Source organism: Macrobrachium nipponense, chromosome 1 (genome assembly GCF_015104395.2).
Source record: "Macrobrachium nipponense isolate FS-2020 chromosome 1, ASM1510439v2, whole genome shotgun sequence".
Lineage (NCBI taxonomy): Eukaryota > Metazoa > Arthropoda > Malacostraca > Decapoda > Palaemonidae > Macrobrachium > Macrobrachium nipponense.
In genome coordinates this window covers 161,727,585-161,752,399 of record NC_087200.1, presented here as the reverse complement: position 1 = coordinate 161,752,399, position 24,815 = coordinate 161,727,585, and the positions used below count along the sequence as shown (strand labels likewise).

The 24,815-nt window shown below is 37.1% G+C and overlaps 1 protein-coding gene across 1 annotated transcript; it reads left to right on the top strand.

The window, feature by feature from the left end:
- LOC135219789 (transcriptional regulator ATRX-like) lies at nt 1–22,815 on the top strand. The gene is made up of 3 exons (XM_064256862.1): nt 1–4,828; nt 20,948–21,027; nt 21,565–22,815. The coding sequence occupies exons 1-3, from the start codon at nt 313–315 to the stop codon at nt 22,045–22,047; spliced, it is 5,079 nt and encodes a 1,692-aa protein (XP_064112932.1). The 5' UTR covers nt 1–312; the 3' UTR covers nt 22,048–22,815.
- Nucleotides 22,816–24,815: the final 2,000 nt, after the last annotated feature.

Genomic DNA, 24,815 nt, shown 5'->3' with positions numbered 1-24,815 from the left:
GGGGGAGGAGGAGGGGAGGAGGAGGAAGAAGAGGGGGAAGATGAGGGGGAGGAGGAGGAGGAGGAAGGGGAAGATGAAAAGGAGGACGACGTATTAATCGACAAGGAAACCCCAAACGAAACCCTAATTTGCCTGGGAGCTGCAGCAACTAAAGTGAGGAAACTCGTAAAAGGAAATGGGACCAACAAGCAAAGACGAGGAGAGGCACCAGGCAAGCGGACGGTATCCGTCGAACGAGATGACAGCTCATACCAAGGACGCGAGACCTTGAAGGAAAGGATCTTCCCAACAATAAAAAGGTATCGCCAGCTTATGAGGAGGGAAACAGAATTAATACAGAGGGAGAGAGAAATTCTCGAGATAGAGATTCAACTCGTGAAAAGGGAGAGAGAACTGGAGGAAAGGGCAAAGCAGCTCACTGAAGTGAGGGAAAAATCACAAAAAAAGATAAACCTGAGAGAAGGGAAACACGGCACACATCAGAGCTTAAAAAGCAAAGAAACACAGTTTTCCAATACTCAAAAGAAAAGCACCACAATGAAAGCTAACGCAAACGACATCAAAGGAAAGGGAGATCTCACGATTAAGGATGAAAACAGCAAGCTGTGGCACGCAGCAACCAGCCTAGATGGAAAAGGGAAGGAAGAAGATGTATTTACTAAGGAAAAATTAAACATCAGCAAACGACAATGCAGTTTAAATATAGGTAAAGGAAATGAGCGGGAGACAGCCAATGGGGATGGAGAAATGGATAACAGAACATTACTACAGGAAATGACCGGAATAACAGAGGAAACTGACATGATAAACTTGAACATAAGTATAAAACAAAAGGTCAAACTCGAAAAAATAAGTGAGGAGAGGACACAGAAAAGAGAAGAGAACGACAGGAGGTTTGAAAATGAAAATATAACTAAAACAAAAGATAACGACGGAGAAAAAGAAGAAATCCCTACAAGTGGATGTATCCAGCGCGTACCCGAAAAAAGGAAGGAAATTAATGAGAACAAAATGGGAATAGTAATCAAAGAGGACGAATTTCTTGATGACAAAGACGTAATTCAGAATGTTGACCTTGGCGAGGGAGAAATAATAAAAAGACACAACAGAGAAATGGACATAGAGCAGAAACTATGCAGTGAAAAAGAAAATGTACAAGTAGCGGAAACCGACGAAGCTAAAGGTCGAGTTAGAGTTCAAGAAATGGATAGAATACTTGGCAGAGACCTAATTATAACTGAGGACAAAGATACAAATTTTGAATCTGGAGAAGTTAATAATGAAAACGAAGATACTTGCAAAGGGAAAAAAGTTGAGGATGGCAAATCCTTAGTTGAAAGCGAAAAAGAAACCGTTTTATACATTACAGAAATTATAGAAGAACATCACTTACGTAGAGAAGATGAAGCTACAGGCATCATGGAAACTTTAAAATTAACCATTAAAAATGAAGCTACTGACGAAGAGAAACGAGAGGAGCCAGCTTATAGGCGGGAAGTAAATGCAGTGGTTGGTCAGGAGAATGTCACTACAAAACAGGTAAAACAGACAACTGATGGACAGGAAGAAGATGTACTTATTAGACAAGAAGAAAAAGCAACTGTTAGACAGGAAATTTTCATCAATGGGCAGAAAAGAGAGTCATATCCTAAACAGGGAGAAATAAATACTGAACAAGAAAAGGAGACAATTACTGGACAAGATGGAAACGTAATTAAAGGACAGGATGAAGAAGCTACTGCTGAATATGAAGGAATAACAATTGCCGAGAAGGAAGAGCTACCAACTGTCTGGCAGGAAAAAGCAGTTGACAGACTGGGCGATGATGCAACCACTGGCCAGAAAAAAGATGCAATTAATGAACAGGAAGATGGAACAGTTTATAAACATGAAGGAAATGTAACTGATACACAGGAAGAAGAGATTGCTAAACAAGAAGTTGAAACAGTCGATGAAGATAGAGAGGAAGCATGTGCAGGACATGAGGAGGCGGCAACTGCTGGATTAGAAAATATAACAATTATTGGCAGTGAAAAGAAAACTAGCTCTGAACAAGAAGGGACAGTTGCCGAAAGGGAAGAAGTAACACTAAGTGAAAACCAATTTACAACTTTTCTGACGGGAGGTGATGCCATTACTGTACAGAAAGAAGAGCTATTCAATGGACTGGAAGAAACAACTACTCCACTGAAAAGAGAAGCAAATGTTGGACAGAAAGAAAGAACAATCGTGGAAATGCAAGGCGTAACTGTAAGAAAGGAAGGATCTAAAACTACTGAACATGGAATAGAGCCAACTGATGGGCTGGAAGAAACAAGAGGTTGGAAGAAAGACGAAGCTGAAGCAACTGCTGACCAGGAAGAAAAATATGCTAGACAAGGGCCATCAGCAACAACTTCACAGGAAGACTCAAGTGACTGGCAAAAAGAAAAAACACGTACTGGAAAAGAAGAAACAAATACTGGAGAAAATGAAAAAACAATAGAAGGACAGATGGAAGATACTGGGCAAGAAGAAGATGCAATTATCAGAGAGGAATCAGTAGAAATTCCAGAACAGGAAGAAAATGCAATCACTGGAGTGGGGAAAGAAACAACTTTTGGTAAGAGAGCTGCAACGGCTGGATGGGAGGCAGAAGGAATTGCTGGACAGGGAGAAGACCCAATTACATTAAAGAAGGAAAAGGCAATTACTGGACAGGGAGAATATAGGTTAACTTGCCGAGGGGCAGAGGAAACTGTTTGGCAGGAAGATGGAATTACATTACAGAAAGAAAAAGCTATTGCTGGACAGGAGGACCATAGGTTTACTTGTAGAGGGGAGGAAACTGCTTGGCAGGAAGAAGATGCAATTACTTTTCAAAGGGCAAAAGCTATTGCTGGACAGGGAGACCATTGGTTTACTTGCCGAAGGAAGGAGGAAACCACTGGACAGGAAGAAGATGCAATTACATTACAGAAGGAAAAGTCTACTGCTGGACAGGGAGAACCTAGGGTTACTTGCCGAGGGGAAGAGGAAACTGCTTCGCAGGAAGAAGATGCAATTACATTAAAGAAGGAAAAGGCAGTTACTGGACAGGGCGAATATAGTATGTTTACTTGGCGAAATGAAGAGGAAAATGCTGGACAGGAAGGACATACAATTACTACAAGGGAGGAAGATGCAATTGCTGCACCAGATGAAGCAACTACTGGACAGGAACAAAATCTATTTATTAGACAGGAGGCTGAGGCACCTGCTGAACAGAAAGGAACACCTTATGGACAAGCAGATACAACTAACATATGGGAGGAGGAGGCAAGTGCGAGAAAAGAAGCAGTTACTAAAAAGGAAGAATATTTAGTTATTGAACAGGAAGAAGCTAAGCCTATTTGGCTGAAGGAGGAGGCAACTACTGGACAAGTAAAAAATAAAAGTATGATACCAGAGGATGAGGCAATTACTAAACAAGAAAAAGCAACTACTGGACAGGAAGATGTGTTTATTGAGCTGGAGAAAGAGGCCACTACTGAACTACAAAAAGAGATCATTTCTGGAAGGGAGTACTCAACTGCTTGGCATAAAGAAAAGGTACTTACTACTCTGAATGAAAAGAATATTACTGGGCAAGTAGAAAACGCAACTGTTAGTCAGGAAGACAAATTAACCATTGTGCAGATAGAAACAGGAGGTAAACTTGAAGAAGCTGGAAAAGAAGTAACCGTTGGACAGGAAGCCGACACTGTCAATGAACATATAAAGGCTAATAATCAAGAAAGGAATTCACTCATGACAGGGGTAGTTTCGAAGACAGAAACAACAAACATGAAGGGCAAATTGACTGAAAAGCAAACAAAGCTAGTGGAGAAACTGGCAGAGGATTTTTATCCAGACATGAGACAACAGGAAATGAACAGTACAGTGGAGCCGAGTGATACAGAGTATGAAACAGCGTACGAGTGTCAAAACAAATGCAACAATACACCACAGGAAAACGAAAGGCATATGCATTATATTAACGCACAATTACAGAAGCAGCACACAAAAAAGGCCGAAACAAAACCGGCTAACAAGAGAGACAGGAGGTCCAGCTGCAGAGCACGAAATGTGACTGATGATGTCTGCAAAAGTACCAGTGATGAAGGAGACTGTAAGAATAGCATAAGAGAACAAAGTATAAAAGAGGTAACAAATGCTGAAAGCAACAACGTCAACAAAGATGGTAAAAGCAAAACTGTAAGTGGAAGGACTGATAAAGATTTATTCAATAAAACTTATAAAGAATGCAATGATTATTCTGGCAGTAAATGTAGTAGTGGAGAAAAAAGATTCTGTGTAAACTGTGGGAGCAGCTTGGAAGAGGAAAAATCTGATGAAAACAGTGAAAGTAGCATTAAAATAGAAATAGATGGAAACAATGAAAACAGCCCTGCAGATGAAACATCTGATGAAAACAGCGCTGAAGATGAAAGATCTGATGAAAACAGCCCTGCAGATGAAACATCCGATAAAAACAGCTCTGAAGATGAAATATCTGATGAAAACAGCTCTGAAGATGAAACATCTGATGAAAACAGCACTGAAGATGAAACATCTCATGAAAACAATGAAAACAGTGAAATTATTGAAAGCAGCACTGAAGAGGCAGTAGATGGACACCATGAAAGCAGCAATGAACAGGAAACGGATGTCGGAGAAGAAATTGTTAAGGAAAAATACGGTGTCATTGTCGACAATGAGGGTGAAGTTGAAAAGAGAAGAAATAAAAGGGCAAGAGAAACACGCCGTACCAACACCAGCAGCAAAAGGACAGGTGATGACAATTTACAAGACACTTCCAGCGAAGCAGGCAAGTCTCCTAGAACTATCTAGTTAGTCTAGTCTGCTGATAGTGTAGGTCATCTTGAAAAGTCAATATGCTAAAAATCATGTATGAATTCACACTAAATTTTTGGAGGAAAACCACAAATTTAAGACAGACGCTAATTTCTAAGGCTTTTGTTCACTAATGAAACATGTGCCCATCAGTATTAAAAAATGATATTATTATTATATGCATATATCTATAAACTTATATAAAAATGGAAGTATGTTTGTATGTGTGTGTATGTTCCAGCATAACTGAGAAACTCATCAAGCAATTTCAACCAAATTTGATATAATATGACTTACTATCTGGAAAAGAATACTGGGGGGTTAAGACATCACTGGCACCAAAGGGGGTGGGGGGTGGGAAGGGGTGACGTAAATATAAACGAAAATGACAGAGATTAGTGTCTAATCCATAGTTTTCAAGATCACTGAGATAACAGTCACTCCCAATGACCTTAAAGTCCAAATTCAGCCCCAATAGGAATAACAGGTGAGAAAAGGTGAAATGTAAAATGACAAAAATGCTGGGCAATGTAATAAAAGCAACTATCACAACAGGAATGAGAGAGAGAGAGAGTTAGGGGTGTTATTCAGTGTTCTCCTGGGCAGCGCCAGGTTTGTCAGCTAGTGTGTGTGTATATAGATTATATATATATATAGATATATATATATATATATATATATATATATATATATATATATATATATATATATATAGATATATATATATATATGTATATATTGCATTTAGATGTATATATATATAGAGTACTTCCTCAACCTTATGCAATTCGAGTTGTGCGAATTCACAATAGCACGAACTTTTCATTGGAACCAAACTAATTATCATACACGAGTATTTCACAGACGCGGGAACACAAACGCATTTTCAAATCCTGAAGAAACCCTGCAAAAGTGGTTGTTTAATTTTTCTTATGTAATTTATAAGTTTTCAAGATTTTATGTGAAAATGGAATAATATTATATTAAATAATAAAAATAATAATTCTCTCTTTCTCTCTCTCCCTCTCTTTTACTGAGATGAGAGAATTTTTATGGTACATGTAATATGTACTATGTTTATTAATATATTTAAATAATAATAATAATAAAACTTTATTAAAAGTAATGGCTACTTCAGCAGCGTTACACTTGTAGAGATTCTTCTCTATTTTGCAAATAGCAGCTTTTTCCGTGCTACTTAAACATGCTAGTACAGCGCCTGTATAGGTAATGATCAAATACAGTGTCAAAATAGGTGTATGTATTTGAATTTTACAGATAAACTATGATAACATAGTCTTGGTGTGGTGTCCGTCCTCCTTATATTTAGGGTTGACAGCAGGGTCTGCCCCATGCTGATCTCCTTTGGCTGGTGGCGGTGAGTCTTCGTTTTCATTGGTGGCTTGAGCCAGGTCTCAAGCCACTTTCTCCGAGCCGATGGTTGCGATGCTGCAGATCTAGACCTCCTGGGCGTTGCGCTCCACATCGCAACCATCGGCTCGGAGAAAGTGGCTTGAAACCTGGCTCAAGCCACCAATGAAAACGAAGACTCACTGCCACCAGCCAATGGGGCAGACCCCCTGCTGTCAACCCCAAATATAAGGAGGACGGACACCACACCAAGATCAGTCCACCCTCAGCTTCCCAGCCCGAGGATGTCTGGCAGCTCCCGACGAAAGCTCGCTTTAAGAAAGAAAGAGAGAGAGAGAGAGAGAGTAAATCGTTAATGACTTTGATGACTATGGTATCATAATTTATCTGTAAAATTCAAATATATACACTATTTTGACACCGTATTTGATCATGACCTCTATAGGCACTCTACTAGCCTGTTTAAGTAGCATGGAAAAAGGGTCTGCTTTTTAAGTACAACAACAATAATAAGAATAATAATAATAATAATGATAATAATAATAATAAGTGGCGCCGTGGCAGAGTGGGTTAGGTCGTCAATGGACTGGTTAAGCAACATTGCGGCTGGTCAGTCGTTGGATGGGTGACCGCTCTCCTCGGCGTTGATTCCTTGGGAAAGGATCTTTACCATAATTTCCTCAGTCTACTCAGCTGTAAATGGGTACCTATCCCTGATGGGGTAGGGTCCAGCTATGGGTTAAATAGCAAAACTCGCAATGATGTTAAGAAATGAAATGGAACCTCTGGCAACCGAGGAGCTTCGTCCGGCAGCCAGGTATTCAGCCCAATTGAAGGGGAAGATGGTCAGGTACTTGGAGGTCGTCATCCAGCAACTGACCACAACAACGACAGTAACCAACAGCCTGAGATTGGAGCTACAGAAGCAAACCAGAGGAAGAAATGGACAAGAGAAGAAAATAAGGAAATATGGAGATGCTACATCAGAAGCAACCCGACGGAGAGAGGATATAGAAGGAAGTTGGTCAACATCTGGAATGAGAGGAATAACACCCCCCAAACAGAGCAGAGGCTGGCAAACCAAGTAAGGAACATAAAGAAAAAGAACTGGCTCTCCCCAACAGAAAGAGAAGAACTGGAAAGGGAAATGTCACACGACAAAGAATTACACGAAGAGGAACTGAGAGACGATGCCACAGAAGACGACAGGGATGATGAGGTATCAAACAACGACACATGAAGAAACACCGACAAAGTAACAGAGAGGACGGAATGGGTAGAAAAGATTAGACAATGGATGGAGCCAGATACAGAGAGAACAAAGATCCCCTCCATGAAAGCCTACAACACCAAGAAATTAAGGGAAAAAGCAAGTGAGGTCAATGAAATAATGGCCATAATACACTCCACCAGTATCACAGAAACAAATAACTTGGCATATGCAGGAGCAAGATTAGTAACAGAACTGATGGGGATTCGAACACCAACACCACCAGCACAACCAACCCAACAGAAACCAAAACAGCATTCGCCTTGGAAAAGGTGCCTGGAAAAGCAAATCATGGTGATGAGATCTGACTTTAGTAAACTGAAAGAGATGGCAGAAAAAAGGCTAAGAAGCAAGAAAACAAGGGAGGAACTCAACGAGAAATACAAAGTACAAGAGAGGGGACTAAACACAATAGATGTAAAACACAGGCTTAAGGCCAAAGCACACAAGATCCAATGGTACATGAACAGGAATAAGGGATACCAACAGAACAAACTATTCGGAACCAACCAGAAAAGACTATACAGCCAACTAAGAGGGGAAGACAACCACCAAGAAATTCCTGAAGCCGAACCAAGTAAGGGACTTTGGGAAAACATATGGAGCAATCCGGTATCACACAACAAACATGCAACATGGCTCCAGGAAGTCAAGGAAGAAGAAACAGGGAGAATAAAACAAAGATTCACAAAGATCATGACAGACACAGTCAGACACCAACTAAAGAAAATGCCAAACTGGAAAGCCCCAGGTCCCGGTGAAGTCCATCGATACTGGCTCAAAAACTTCAAGGCCCTACACCCATGAATAGCAGAACAACTTCAGCATTGTATCTCAAATCACCATGCACCCAAATGGATGCCACAGGAAGAGCATCCTTAGTACTTAAAAACACAAGAGTAAGGGAAATATAGCCAGTAACTACAGTCCTATCACCTGCCTACCAATAATGTGGAAGTTACTAACAGGTATCATCAGTGAAAGGCTATACAACTACCTAGAGGAGACAAACACCATCCCCCACCAACAGAAAGGCTGCAGAAGGAAGTGTAGGGGCAAAAAAGACCAGCTCCTGATAGACAAAATGGTAATGAAAAACAGTATGAGAAGGAAAACCAACCTAAGCATGGCATGGATAGACTATAAGAAAGCCTTCAGCATGATACCCCACACATGGCTAATAGAATGCCTGAAAATATATGGAGCAGAGGAAAACACCATCAGCTTCCTTAAAAATACAATGCGCAACTGGAATACAATACTTACAAGCTCTGGAATAAGACTAGCAGAGGTTAATATCAAGAGAGGGATCTTCGTAGTAGCCATGATTCCCATGACAAAAGTACTACAGAAGATGGATGCCGGGTACCAACTCAAGAAAAGAGGCAACAGAATCAACCATCTGATGTTCATGGACGACATCAAGCTGTATGGTAAGAGCATCAAGGATATAGATACCCTAATCCAGACTGTAAGGATTGCATCTGGGGACATCAGGATGGAGTTTGGAATAGAAAAATGCGCCTTAGTCAACATACAAAAAGGCAAAGTAACGAGAACTGAAGGGATAAAGCTACCAAATGGGAGCAACATCAAACATAGATGAGACTGGATACAAATACCTGGGAACAATGGAAGGAGGGGATATAAAACATCAAGAGATGAAGGACACGACCAGGAAAGAATATATGCAGAGACTCAAGGCGATACTCAAGTCAAAACTCAACGCTGGAAATATGATAAAAGCCATAAACACATGGGCAGTGCCAGTAATCAGATACAGCGCAGGAATAGTGGAATGGATGAAGGCAGAACTCCGCAGCATAGATCAGAAAACCAGGAAACATATGACAATACACAAAGCACTACACCCAAGAGCAAATACGGACAGACTATACACAACACGAAAGGAAGGAGGGAGAGGACTACTAAGTATAGAGGACTGCGTAAACATCGAGAACAGAGCACTGGGGCAATATCTGAAAACCAGTGAAGACGAGTGGCTAAAGAGTGCATGGGAAGAAGGACTATTAAAAGCAGATGAAGTCCCAGAAATATACAGAGACAGGAGAATGACAAACAGAACAGAGGACTGGCACAACAAACCAATGCATGGACAATATATGAGACAGACTAAAGAACTAGCCAGCGATGACACATGGCAATGGCTACAGAGGGGAGAGCTAAAGAAGGAAACTGAAGGAATGATAACAGCGGCACAAGATCAGGCCCTAAGAACTAGATATGTTCAAAGAACAATAGACGGAAATAACATCTCTCCCATATGCAGGAAGTGCAATACGAAAAATGAAACCATAAACCACATAGCAAGCGAATGCCCGGCACTTGCACAGAACCAGTACAAAAAGAGGCATGATTCAGTGGCAAAAGCCCTCCACTGGAGTCTGTGCAAGAAACATCAGCTACCTTGCAGTAATAAGTGGTACGAGCACCAACCTGAGGGAGTGACAGAAAACGATCAGACAAAGATCCTCTGGGACTATGGTATCAGAACAGATAGGGTGATACGTGCAAATAGACCAGACGTGACGTTGATTGACAAAGTCAAGAAGAAAGTATCACTCATTGATGTCGCAATACAATGGGACACCAGAGTTGAAGAGAATGAGAGGGAAAAATGGATAAGTATCAAGATCTGAAAATAGAAATAAGAAGGATATGGAATATGCCAGTGGAAATTGTACCCATAATCATAGCAGCACTAGGCACAATCCCAAGATCCCTGAAAAGGAATCTGGAAAAACTAGAGGCTGAAGTAGCTCCAGGACTCATGCAGAAGAGTGTGACCCTAGAAACGGAGCACATAGTAAGAAAAGTGATGGACTCCTAAGGAGGCAGGATGCAACCCGGAACCCCACACTATAAATACCACCCAGTCGAATTGGAGGACTGTGATAGAGCAAAAAAAAAAAAAAAAAAAAAAAAAAAAAAAAAAAAAAAAAAATAATAATAATAATATAACTGTAATTACAAAATTCTCTATCTTCCTCTCTCTTACCGAGATGAGAAAATTTTTGTGGCACATCTACTATATGTTTATTAATAATAATAATAATAATAATAACAATAAGAATAATAATAATAATAATAATAATAATAATAATGATAATAATAATATTATAACTGATGACAAAATGATGCATATAAAGAATTCTTTCCTTCTTCTGTTTAACTCTACTAGAAGCTTGAGGACCAGAGCTGTCAAATATGTCAAGTAACATGGCAGAAGGGAGAGGGTTGCTGATTAACAACAAAAGATTTTTAGTAATTCTCTCTCTCTCTCCCCCCATACTTATGAAATCTTCACACACCTATATTTTTACCTACCATTTATTCCCTTTTAAGGATAATGTATTAGGCTAAGGATAATGTATTAGGCTAACTTTTGAATGAAATTACAGTAACTTTAACTTCATTTAAAAGTTAGCTTAATACTTGCGTAAAGACAAAGCTTTCTCTCTCTCTCTCTCTCTCTCTCTCTCTCTCTCTCTCTCTCTCTCTCTCTTGTATTTAGCACATAACTAAGAGTTGTACCCTACCAAATAAAAACCACTGTTTGTTCATGGAAAGGAATTTCTGAACAAAGAGAAAGAGACAGAATAAAAAATTTCTTAAAAGTGGTTGAGAAGACTTCTACAAATAGATGGTTGGTCGGAAGGGGGAAAGAACTAAGAAATACTGTACACTCGGCAAGGAAAGTTAAGATACAGTTTTTTTAAATCTTCGGACATATATTGTTCAATAATGCCACACCTGGCAACTCTAGAAAGGGGGCGGAGCTTCAAACTCATAGCGTTTGTTGCTTTCTATAGATTTCCATTAACTTTACACCATAAAGATTCTGTAGAGGTCCTATATTCATTTATACTTGAATGTAGAAACAGGCTCTATATTATTCGTTAATGTTGGTTTGGTAACGTCAGTTCAGGGTAGAATATCGACCATCCTTTTTTAAAACCTACTGTGAAATCTTATTTATAAGTAATGTTTGACACTAAACTGACGTAAAATTCATACGTAACTGAAGACGGATCTTAAACAATGAGAGAAAGTGTTTTAAAATTTGGGCAGTACTTGTGGAAATCGTAAGGAACATTACAGTAAAGAATGAAATATTAGGACGATAGAGAGAGAGAGAGAGAGAGCGCGCGCAAGCATAGGCCTATAGATAGAGATACTTAATTCATTATATTTACTTTGAGAGATTAAGTGATGATATTTTTTCAAATGTTTCAAAAGTGGAGAGAGACCTTACAGACCTTACAGACCTTACATCTTGTTCGGGTTGCCCCAGGTCCCTCAGTGTGAGGCACCTCTAATGTCTACCAGAGAGTTGCTAGTACATCTTCCGGTATATTTTGCATCTTCCAATCTTGGATGGTCTGGGATGCAGTTTAGATATTTGTCGAGCTTATTCTTAAACACATCTACGCTCACTCCTGATATATTCCTCAGATGAGCTGGCAACGCATTGAATAGACGCTGCATTATCGATGCTGGTGCGTAGTGGATTAATGTCCTGTGTGCTTTCCTTATTTTTCCTGGTATAGTTTTGGGCACTATTAATCTACCTCTGCTTGCTCTTTCTGATATTTTTAGTTCCATGATATTTTCTGCTATTCCTTCTATCTGCTTTCCATGCCTGAATTATCATGTAGCGTTTTCTTCTTCCTCCTTTCTAGACTATATAATTTTAAGAATTGTAGTCTTTCCCAGTAGTCAAGGTCTTTAACTTCTTCTATTCTAGCTGTAAAGGACCTTTGTACACTCTCTATTTGTGCAATATCCTTTTGATAGTGTGGGTACCATATCATATTGCAATATTCAAGTGGACTACGAACATATGTTTTATAAAGCATAATCATGTGTTCAGCTTTTCTTGTTTTGAAGTGCCGTAACAACATTCCCATTTTTGCTTTACATTTTGCCAACAGAGTTGCTATTTGATCATTGCATAACATGTTCCTATTCATCATCACACCAAGGTCTTTAACTGCTTCCTTATTTGTGATTGCCTCATTATTAGGTCCCTTATATGCATATAGCTTTCTTTCTCTGTCTCCATAATTTATTGATTCAAATTTATCAGAGTTAAATACCATCCTATTTACCTCTGCCCAATCATATACTTTGTTAAGGTCTCTTTGTAGAGCGTTCCTATCTTCATCACAAGTAATTTCTCTACTTATTCTTGTGTCATCTGCGAAACTACTCACTACCGAATCCTTAACATTATTGTCTATGTCTTCAATCATAATAACAAACAGTATTGCAGCTAACACCGTACCTTGCGGCACACCGGATATTACCTTGGCTTCATCCGATTTCTCGTCGTTTGCAATAACTATCTGTTTTCTGTTGTGTAAAAATTCTTTTAACCATCTTCCTACTTTATCCACGATATTGTGTTTTCTAATTTTCTTCGCTAATATATTATGGTCTACTTTATCAAAAGCTTTTGCAAAGTCTAAATAAACCACATCTGTTTCATTTCCGCTTTTCATATTTTTGAATATGTTCTCACGGTGGACTAACAGTTGGGTTTGTGTACTTTTTCCGGGTACGAAAAACCATGTTGTCCTTTATTAAACAAATTATTTTTTATTAAATGTTTCATAATATTTTTCTTCATTACCCTTTCATACACTTTCATAATATGTGATGTTAGACTCACAGGCCTATAATTACTTGCCTCTAGTCTTGATCCACTTTTGAAAGTAGGGGTAATATATGCTAATTTGTGCTCATCATAAATCTTGCCTGTATCTACACTTTGTCTTAATAATATTGCAAGTGGCTTTGCGATAGAATGAACTACTTTCTTTAACAAAATAGCAGGAATTCCATCAGGCCCTGCAGCAGCTCCATTTTTAATTTCATTAATAGCCTGCACAATATCAGTTTCATTAATATCTATGTCAGCTAAATATTCACTATTTTCATCCCTTACTTCTATATCATTATCTTCATTATCTATTCTAGGGGTGAATTCTCTCTTATATCGTTCTGCCAGTATGTTGCAAATTTCCTTTTTTTCATTCGTTAATCTCCCTTCAATTCTTAGAGGGCCTATTTCTATTCTTCTTTTATTCATCTTCTTCGCATATGAGTATAATAGTTTTGGGATTTTGCTTGATATTTAATAGGGTTTTTTCTTCCAAGTCCCGTATTTCATTTTTTCTTTTGATTTGTATAATCTTTTGTTTTTGTCTGGCTTTTCTATCTTACTTTTTAGTTCTATAACTTTCCATGCATTTTTTTTTTTTGCTAGACCTTTTTTCCACTCTGATTTTCTGGAACAAGATCCTTCTGTCTCTTGGTATGCATGACTGATGTTTACTTTTCTTCTTCGGTATATATTTATCCACTATTTTCTCTAATATTTTATATAATATCTCCGTATTTACCTTTATGTCATCACTTACGAAAATATTATCCCAATCTTTGTTTAATTCTTCATTTATTTCTGACCATTTTATATTTTTACTGTAGAAGTTGTATTTTCCATATCCTTCCCACTTTTTCATTTCTTGCTTATCTCTGTTTTCACTTGCTTTGGAATGGACTGTTAATTCTATGACATTATGGTCTGAAATACTCGCATTATAAACTATTATTTCTTTAACATAATTCATCTCATTCACAAATACTAGGTCTAAAGTATTTTCCTTTCTTGTTGGCAGGTGATTTATTTGTTGAATGTTGTATTCTAGTAGCATATCTAATAGCTTTTCGAATTGCCTCTTATCTTCTGCACTACTATTACTCTCTTTTTTATATGTATAAGTACATCCACAATCTCCTATTCGTTCTTTCCAGTCTACGAAAGGAAAGTTGAAGTCTCCAGATAGGAGAATAGTCCAGTCCTTGTGATTTCTACATATATCATCCAATTTTTCTATTATTAAGTCAAACTCTTTAGTATTAGGAGGTCTATATATTACTATGTTCATTAATTTTTCAGATTCAAATTCTACCGCTATTAGTTCACATCTGAGTTACTATATTTCTCATATATTTTTCCTTGTTTTTTTGTCTTTCCCATATATTGCGGTTCCCCCTTGATTCCTATTTTTTCTATCTGATCTATAAGTTTGAAACCCTTTTATTTGATCATCATTCCCAGTCTCTTGGGAATACCAGGTTTCACTTATATTCATTATATCTATTTTCTTTTCAATTTGGGTTAGTTCTTCTAAGTACTCTATTTTTCTTTTTGAGTTACTCGTAACTAAACCCTGCGCATTCATCACTATGATGGTTTGCGTGTTTTCTCCTTCATTTAATATTGGTAATAAGGATAAGGATTTTCCCATGTCTCTTTCCTGTTCTGGTATGTTGTTCTTTTTTTCATTTCCAGAAATTCTGACATTAAAAAATCCAACTTTTCCATAATATTTGTTCTTCCTTCATCATAATTATTCATTTTGTGTCTGAATCTGCAATTTTCTCCATATCTGCAATATCCCCTTGCATAATAAAAAACAGTTATTATCTCTTGAGTAGAATCTTGGAGCTGATGCATTGAAATTTTTTGCTGGCACCTCTGCATATCTCGTTGATGGCTTGCTTTTTTCTTTTACCTGATATTCTTCATTCCTCTCTTTATTTGTTTCTTTCTTATTTTGGATTTTATTGCTTGATTGGTTATTTATTTGATTATTTTTCATGGCTACAGGGTGCATATATTTACATTTTTTGTCGAACTTACATCCTTTTCCTTCTTTTAGGTTTTTGCATATTTTTGGATGTAGATCTCTGCAATCATCCTCATATCCATCTAAGTATGCACATTTACCATATATTTCATAGTTGTGACATACCTTAGGATGTTTGTAGTAACATTTTTCTCCATATCTGCAATTCCCTCTTTTCAAAAGGTTGCAGACTTTGTCTTTTTTGTATATTTTTTCCTCTTTCCCGTCATTGTGTAGATCTGGGTAGAGCCTCTTCGGCATTTTCTTTTGTGCTGTCATATCGTAATTTATTTCTTCGTAGGTATGCTGCTTTATAGCCTCATATGTAGTATCAATGAGTATCTCTGCATCCATACTTTATCTTGTTCTTTGTTTCCTTATCTTTTTTTTCCTGTCATTTTCAGTTTTGTTTTACGTCTCTTACGTTTTCTTTTCTTATTCTTCTTCTTCTTCTTCTTCTTCTTATCTCTTCTCTTCTTCTTCTTCTTCATCCTCAACTATTTGTACATTCAATCTTGATTTAATAACATTGTCTATCCATGGTAGACATGTTGAGCAAAAATTCTTGTGTCTTTTCTCATATCTTGCATTACCTCAGCACACTGTGGATGGGTCGGAATGTTGCATGCAGCACATTTTCTGATTAGGTTTTGTGGATTAACTATGCTATACCACACCTTACACAGTTTACATGCTTTTGGCATTCTTTTTCCTAATGCATCAATTAGGATATTCACAAGGTTCACTTTATTCATTTTCTTTGTCGGAATATGTTGGTTTATGTATATTTTCTTTATGAGTCTCTTGACCACTTGGATTTTATTTGGAACTTCTTCAATTATTATCAAGATGTTTTCATTTGATTTGTTCCAGTTTGAAGGATTGTATCCTTCTAATATATCTATGAATGATTTTGTATCTTTTTGGTTAGGACTGTTGCTGATTTCATAGATCAGAAATGCCAGTTCCCTTCCTGCTACCTCATCGTATTGCGAATCTGCCAAGCAAGCTAAATCTCGCCATTTTTTTCCGCAGTTGGAGCTTACTGCCATCTTGTTCTGATTTACAGTATTTCACTTGATAAACTAACTTAGAAGACGCTTTATCCTACTATTTCCACACTAATCTTATCACCGATAGTTCACGAACACTTCTAGATATTTCTCAAATTCTAGACGTATGTTAAACTTGTGATATTTGTTGATTAATCTGACTTCGACCAGGAACGTCTCACCAAGCAAGATGACTACTACTACGAAGAGAGAGAGAGAGAGAGAGAGAGAGAGAGAGAGAGAGAGAGCAAGCATAGGCCTAGCGGCAAAGAAATGCAGTCGTGTCGGGCTGTAGGCTACTACGAACTGCTTTGTATTGGGAGCATATAGCCAGAAAATCTTTGAGCTGACATGCTACTTTAACCTTGATAAAGATTTATGTTTAAAGACAGTAGCTTTGTAAACAGCCACAAGCATTCGATCCATGTCAACGTCAAAGTAATCAAAGTGTGAAATCCGTTACGTAAGCCAGTATCCAGTGATGGGTTTTCATGCTCGAAGTTCTAGGGCTCCTCCTCACATCATAGAAAACGCTCTTGCGGATGCAACTAGATTTGCTCAACCTACCTTAGCCGTCGCAACATTGACTGCCATTGACGTCAGCTAAGTTTAATCGCTTTAAAATACAAACATCAGTTTGTAGAAACTAAAATAATTGCATTCACTACTTACGATGATGCAATAATATCCCGTTCATGAAGGAAAACGCGTAAATATTGTTGTCGTGATACATAGTACTACAATGACAAATTCGCATTCTATCTACCAGATCTCTATGAACGAATCCATCTGTGAAATTCCAATTACTTCGGACATATATCATGTTTTTAGGTATCTGAACGGTTTTGTTTTGCAGTTTCAACTTAAATGATATAATTTGGTGTATTTTCATATTCTAGAGTAAATTAAGCGATATTATGTCTTTTCAGTAAAAACAAATGGGAAGTACGATGAACGAAAGCTAATGAAAACTGTATCTTCACTTTTCTTGTCCAGTGTACATATCTAATCTTCACACGCTGCTATATTTTTACCAACCATTTATTTCCTTATTTAAGGGTAATGTATTAAGCTACTTTTAAATGAAATTACAGTAATTTTAATTTCATTTAAAAGTTAGCTTAATACTATTTAGGGAGCATGATTTGGGTAATATTTAGCGTTAAACTCTAGAAATATGCATTTATTAGCATTTTTAAACTCCCTTTGTGCGAGGGGTTCTGGAACCTACCCTCACTAAGTTCGGGGTATTTCTGTGCGTATATGTTTGTGTATATATAAATATATATATATAAATATATTATATAATATATATATCTATACATATATATATAATTATATATAAATATATATATATATATCATATAATATAAAATATATATATATATATACATATATATTATATATATATATATATATATATCGTGTGTGTGTGGGTGTGTGTGTGTGAATAATTATCACATCACCGTGATTCATATAAATTATTCGAGCTACATATGTCCTTTAATATCTAATTACTCTACTTCGGAATTAACATATTTTCATATATGTAAACCGAAGGGGAATTTTTTAAGTTGATAATAATTTCGTCCTCTCGAAATTATCAACTAAAAAAATTCCCCTTCGGTTTACATATATGAAAACATATTAATTCCGAGGTAGGGCGAATTAGATATTAAAGGACATTCGCAACTAGAATATATATATTATAATATATATATATATTATATATATATTATATATAATATATAATAATATATTAAATATTATATATATATAGATATATATGATATATATATATAAATAAAGGTTTTTTGCCACGAAGGAAAAAATGAAAAAGCGAGATAGCCAAGTACTTTCGGTCCTGTTCGGACCCTTTACTGAGGCAAAGTAAAGGGTCCGAACAGGACCGAAAGTATTTGCTATCTCGCTTTTTCATTTTTTCCTTCATGGCAAAAAACCTTTATTTATACATAGCATCACGTTTTATATACTTCGTGATCAAGTTATTCATATATATATATATATATATATATATATAGATATATATATATATATATATATATTCATATATGTAAACCGAAGGGGAATTTTTTTAGTTGATAATTTTGAGAGGACAAAATTATTATCAACTTAAAAAATATTGAATTCGATCTTAAGTGTGTTGTTCGCAAATTATTATTGGGGAAAGTATATGCGTATGTGTGTGTGTGTGTGTGTGTGTGTGTGTGTGTGTGTATATATATATATATATTATATATATATATATATAGATATATATATATATATATATATATATATATATATATATATATACACGGAGTGGTAGCAACGAGTGTTTGCGAGGCGTTTCAAAATGTCATTGTGGACAACAGTGATACGTCTCATGGTCTCTCAGGTATAGTTTGTCTAGAGATAACACCCATAAATACTCTAGCAATACGAGCGGAAGAGCAGCAGTTTCATGTCCCGGTGACAGAAGGAAAACCTCCTTGCAATCATGTTGCCAGCTGCACATAGTTTACGACGCCTCTGTTCAATGTCTGCCGTATATTTTAGGTAGTTCGTGATAATGTGACCAAAGACGGAAATTCGTACACGAATTCCACCCGATGATTTCCGAGGAAAATTTGTGGTTATGCAATGTGCTTAAGTGATCTCGGGAGCAGCGACATGCACTGGGTCTTGGTTTCGTTGTATAGGATATCAAATTCCTCTGCATATTGGTGGCAAGTGTCGATGAGTCGTTGGAGACCTTGCACTGATGGGGAAATCAGAAGCATATCGTCCCGTAACACAGGTTGTTTACAGTTGTTTCATTGACAGTGCACCCGACTGGAAGTGAGTTCAGTTTGACATTCAAGGCATCTGTGTACGTATTAAACAGGTATTGGGAGAGAATGCCCCCTTGCCGAAGCCTGTTTAGGGAGCTGAAGGTGTACGATAATACGTTACCCCATTTGACACAGAATTGCGGTGTGGAGAACCAGCAATATAAAATGACAGTTAAATATAGGTGTGTGCCTCTTTTATGCAGCTTCATTTATAAGTTATTATGTTCCCACCAGGATTAGTTACTGACCGATGTCAAATCCCGAGAAGGGTCACCAACACTTTGGAGACCTGCGCCCAAAGCCATTAATCGAGAACTTCCTGCCAAATCACAGAAATCCACACGTCTCACAGGAGGTCTCCCTGGCTTAAATCCATCTCCCTATGTTCGCACCTCTCTGCCGGTGTTGAATGTTTCTTTCAGGCTCCTGTGGATGATTAGCGACAAAGATGAAAGATCAGAGACGATTCGCTCCATCAGGGGACTTGGTCTTGTTTTGAGAACAACAACATCCAGTTTGGATAGGATGATTCCAGAGGTATATATACAGCCTGCCCACCCAACGTGGCATTTCGCCCGAGCCAGTAATGGAAGGCCTATTGCCCTGCTGCAATACGCCAACCCAAAAGGAGTCCCGTGCCTGACGACTCAGTCTGACGCTCTCCTTAACCAACATCTTGAAGCTGAAATGGCTAGCATTTTCAAGTAGCCACAAACTGGCAGCTGCCCACCTGCTTGGTTCGTGATTGATGAAAGCATTGTCTATCCAACCTCTGGTGAAGCCCTGTAAGTGACCCATGTCCTTTGGTCGATACCCAGGTACAGCTCCATGGTATCAGCTCCATGCCCGTCACACCACGGGCTAAAGGTAACCGAAACCAAACATATGTTCAGTCAGCTCTTCACCCTATTCCTAGCACTCATTTCTATTTCCAGCTGTGTTTTCTCCTGTAGATTACCATTCCTAGAATTCCTGTCTTCCTATAAGAAGCCAATGAGTGATTCAGTGTGAAACAAAGATATTAGTGATCATACTTTGCTACTTTAAATAGAGTTGTGCTCATTGCACTTCATGTATTATTGAAGATTTGATATCCTAAGAAATCTTACAATTGCTGTGTAAATTTACACTTACCAATACGAGTATGTCATTTTCAAATACTTTGCAGATTCGTGTAGACTGCCCCATTGAATGTCTGCCACTCACCTCACTTTACCAGAGCCAATCTCGGGGTGTCATATCCCTAAAGGCCAGCGACTCTCATGCTCTCTTACAATGCTCCAGCATAGTGTTATTGTGTATTGCTAACTTCAAGTTGTCGATCCATACTTCCATACACCTACTTGACCCTGTAGGATAAGTGTTTTGCTTGCAACTTGGTGGCATTTCACATTTGATATTGTGAGCAGTAGAGTTAAAATTACAAGTGCCACCGAGTCAGACAGAGCTCCTATAATTTTATTTCTTCTGATTGCCCCTTTTTGAAATTATATTTATTTGGAAAGTAATTCTGATGGTTCTAACAAGGGTTTTATTCTCATTTTCTGTTCATAGTCTGCGTGCCATTAGTCAGAAAAGCATAGATTGCGCATAAGAAATAATGTTGAAATTACAGAATTTAGGATTTGGTAATTTTACTTTACCCCGGTGCTGCAACTATGACAATATATATACGTTATATACGTTATATATATATATATAATATTATATATATATATATATATATATATATATATATCTATATATATATGTGTGTGTGTGTGTGTGTGTGTGTGTGTGTGTGTGTGTATAAGTATGTGACGCCATACGTTTTATTAGTAATATAATTCTTCTGATCTGTTTTCGCAGATTTTAATGCTTCAAGCCATAGACGTGCCCTAACCACAACAGAATTAGGACCCTCAGGAGCAGAGGCTGGTGGAAATACTGTAAGTCAGATGAGTATTACACTTAGGAGAAACTCGGTTATGTATTATTCATAGGTCAAGGTCAAACCTGAGATGATACGGGTCCACAACAGACATATTTGCATACTCATTACAGCTATGCTACAAACAGGAAAGGTTATTGTAGTAAAAGGTCGAGTATTCTAGCCTACAAGTCATTTTGGAAATGAATTTACAAAATGCAACGATATATAAAATTCTTTTTAACTGATGACGACTCAGAAATAAATTATATTAAATAAGTTTGATATAATAATAAGAAGACAGAGAGCAGCTAGTTATTGATGCATGTTGTCAATCCTGTTCCTGAAAAATGGTCACTTCATTTAGTTGTGACATGAATTCACAAAACATTCAAGAAGACTGGAACTGGACCCATTTTATCTATTTACAAGCATTTAAAATAGCCATTTTCTGTTTCATAGTATTAGTGCTAGCAGTGGTTCTTAATGAAGAGGCGTATCTAAAAGCATTACACAGTTGTAAAGGATCCCTAAACCCCATCTTTCTGCTTCTCAGATGAAACAAGACCAAAATAGGAAGTCCACCAAACCGAGAGGAAGCCCGGCGCAACCCACTACTCCGGCGGAGATGGCGCCCAGAAATCCGTCATCGAGCGACGGGAGAGGCTCCGGGGAAATTCCTTGCACAACAGAAAAAGGGAAAAGGAGAACGGACTTCGAGGCCAAAGAAACCAAAAACAGTGCGAAAAATGAGCGAGGCAATGTCACAAGAGATGAAAGGGATGAACGTTCACGAACGAGTCGAGACTGTCATGATCGCTCCCCTGTAAAGGAAGAGGACAGCACTCGGCCGATAAATAACACAAAGGGCAGTGGCCAGCGCCAGAAACATAAAAACAATGGGGACATAAGCGTCAAAGATAAGTCTACCAAGAGAATGAAAGGTAGGAAAAAATGTACCCAAGATAATAAAGAAAATGCAAAAGAAGTTCCCGAACAGGAGGACGTTAATAACAGGTGGCTCTGTACGATGAGCTAGAAGACAAACAGAGAGCAACACCTAATTAAGAAATACAAGAGGAAACAAGGAAAGACCAACAAAAAATAAAGAGTAAACATGAGCGACCTGACGTCCGAGAAGCCATACGAGTAATGTCTGTTAAACCTTCAATTATTCTTATCCCATTGAACATTATAATATTTTCTGATGACAATGAAGGAACTTCACAAGCAGTCTACTCGCGCTGACATCGCGTTTCAATGTAAATCTTCTAAGGTGAAACTCGAATAATTGAAATCAATTAAACAAGAGGCGACACTGACTTCTATTGCTACATGCAATAGTTTAAGGCGAACCTCTTTTATTTTTTAACGAGAGAATGAATGACAAAATATTCAACAGTGATAGAAAATACTAATTTAGTGTCACTTCTAACAGAATTTGCAGATAGAAATCTGGTATACATATATATAGAATAATGGCAAAGTACAAAAATCCGTAAAACCTGTGCAACTTGAGCACCATTTTTCTTTTAAAAAATCCAACTTGAGCACCATTTTCCTTTAAAAAAATCCAACTTGAGCACCATTTTTCTTTTTAAAAAATCCAACTTGAGCACCATTTTTCTTTAAAAAAAATCCAACTTGAGCACCATTTTTCTTTAAAAAAAAAAATCCAACTTGAGCACCATTTAAAAATTCATATTGCAATAAGGACACGAACGCAGTTCGCATAGGCCTACCGTTCCTGTTGCGCAGTGGGCGATTTTTCTTTTAATAACAAAAAATATATCTTCAGTGGAAAGTGTATGAATCTTAATTGACCCACTTTTCGAAGTAAACCTTTTCGCGAGAGATATAACAGAGAGAAATAAATAGGTAGTATTCACCAAATTGACAAATGCAAGTCTACGCAGTGAAATAGCTCATGACTCTCGTAACCTTAGTCATGTTCAAAGACGTTTTAGGATGGAATAGATACCAACGTTAGAAAGTGAAAGTGCCATTAGGTAAACATGACACCAAAACTCTACCCACATAGCCTAGCTATCAAATTCTTTCCTATTCCGATTAGTTAACAAGCTCATTATGCTCGCATTCTGAGCTGTCAAATTTATGAAAAGGAAAGAGAATTCCCTGAAACACGCAATTTCCTTGGAAACTTACTTTTTTTTTTAAATGTCTTTTCAATGGAAGAGGTTTACAACAAAGTGAAGCAGTCCAATCATTATTATTCGAAATACATGCTATCGCTTCAGAGATCTTCGGAGGTCGAGAAGATCAAAGGTCTCTACATCGTTGCGTCAGTCACATCGGCTTAAAAGAAGAGAACGTTGGTCATTTTCGGCTCTAAACCTCATCTCTACTTGTTTCTTCCTTCGTGGAAGAAAAAGGCAGGCCTAACCAGAGATAGCCATATTCTTTATGTCTGTCACCGTGTAAACATCCGGTCTAGCACTGTTTATATCAATAAGATTTGAAATAAATGATGAAATGCAGAAGCTTAAAATATGCCTGGAAATATTTGAAGTGATAACCGATGTTAATCAATAGTGAATTTGTTGTATTACTCAAGTTATTCTTTGCAAAATTCTCTGATTCACGACCCAGTCAGACTCAGCGCAGATGCTTAGCATATTTTGGTGAAAAAAAAAAAATAGTTTATCATATTTCATCATCATCCTTATTTATTAACTTCCTTTGTTCTGTGAATTTACGCTCAAATCATTACCTCGTTTCTTTATTTTCTTGACGTACAGACTCTTGCTCCTCAATGCTACACACCCATGGATATAATTTACTGAAGTTAATAACTACTTAGCATTATCAATTAAGAAACCTCTTACAGACAATAAATGTGAATGATGTAAAACTATTGATATGTTCTTTAAATAACTGCTTATCTATTATAATTAAGTATGTAAATATATAAGTATACGTTCTTTGTCAGAGTAACCAATTCGATAACAAGTGGCTATGAAAATACTGAGGTTTGGCAGTATCCTAAAATACATTCATTTTTGTATACTGACTAAAAATAATAGGATACGCTGAATTACACTGACGATGTAATATAAGTTGCAAACCTAAATAGTTTAAGGTCATGATATTTTTAACATCACCATTTATAGAGGATTTGTATGTCTTTGTCTTTTTATTGAATAATTTTAAATAGCTAAGATTTTAACCTAACTTCATTCTTAATAAAAAAAAAAAATAATGTTGATGTTATGAATAAAGGTGATTTTGATGACCTAAGAAAATACTATTGGGAAAGTAACAATAACAGAGATGGCAATATACAGACAGTTTATTCCTTATGCTACAAAGAACTGACAATGCACTGTAGTCAACTTAAGTAGAGCTTCTAGCATAAGAACTTGCGAACTATGAACCTAGTACTTAAGAAGAGGCAAATCTCTTTTTAGACTGCTCAACATGAAGAGGTCAAGAGATCTGTCTCCATGGCAATTCGATCACACGATCAATCTGGTATGCCACATCAATTACTTTACTCTTCTAACACACACACACGCGCGCGCGCGTGTATGTATATATATATATATATATATATATATATATAGATATATATATATATATTATATATATATATATATATATCTATATATATATATATATATATATATATATATATATATATATATAGTGATATGTTTTTACTGTCAATCTAAGTTACTCCAAGGTTTAATCTGAATATCTACGCAACTTACCATGAAAAACGCAAAAACCAAACTCTGGCCTAGAGGTCAGGTAAAAACAGTCGTTAAATACGGTTGAAGGCCTACT

Excerpts from the sequence above, each read along its gene's own strand:
- LOC135219789 (XM_064256862.1), top strand. The coding sequence starts at position 313 with ATGAGGAGGGAAACAGAATTAATACAGAGGGAGAGAGAAATTCTCGAG. Across the intron at positions 4,829-20,947 it reads AGACACTTCCAGCGAAGCAG|ATTTTAATGCTTCAAGCCAT; the intron begins GCAAGTCTCCTA and ends CTGTTTTCGCAG. Across the intron at positions 21,028-21,564 it reads CAGAGGCTGGTGGAAATACT|ATGAAACAAGACCAAAATAG; the intron begins GTAAGTCAGATG and ends TCTGCTTCTCAG.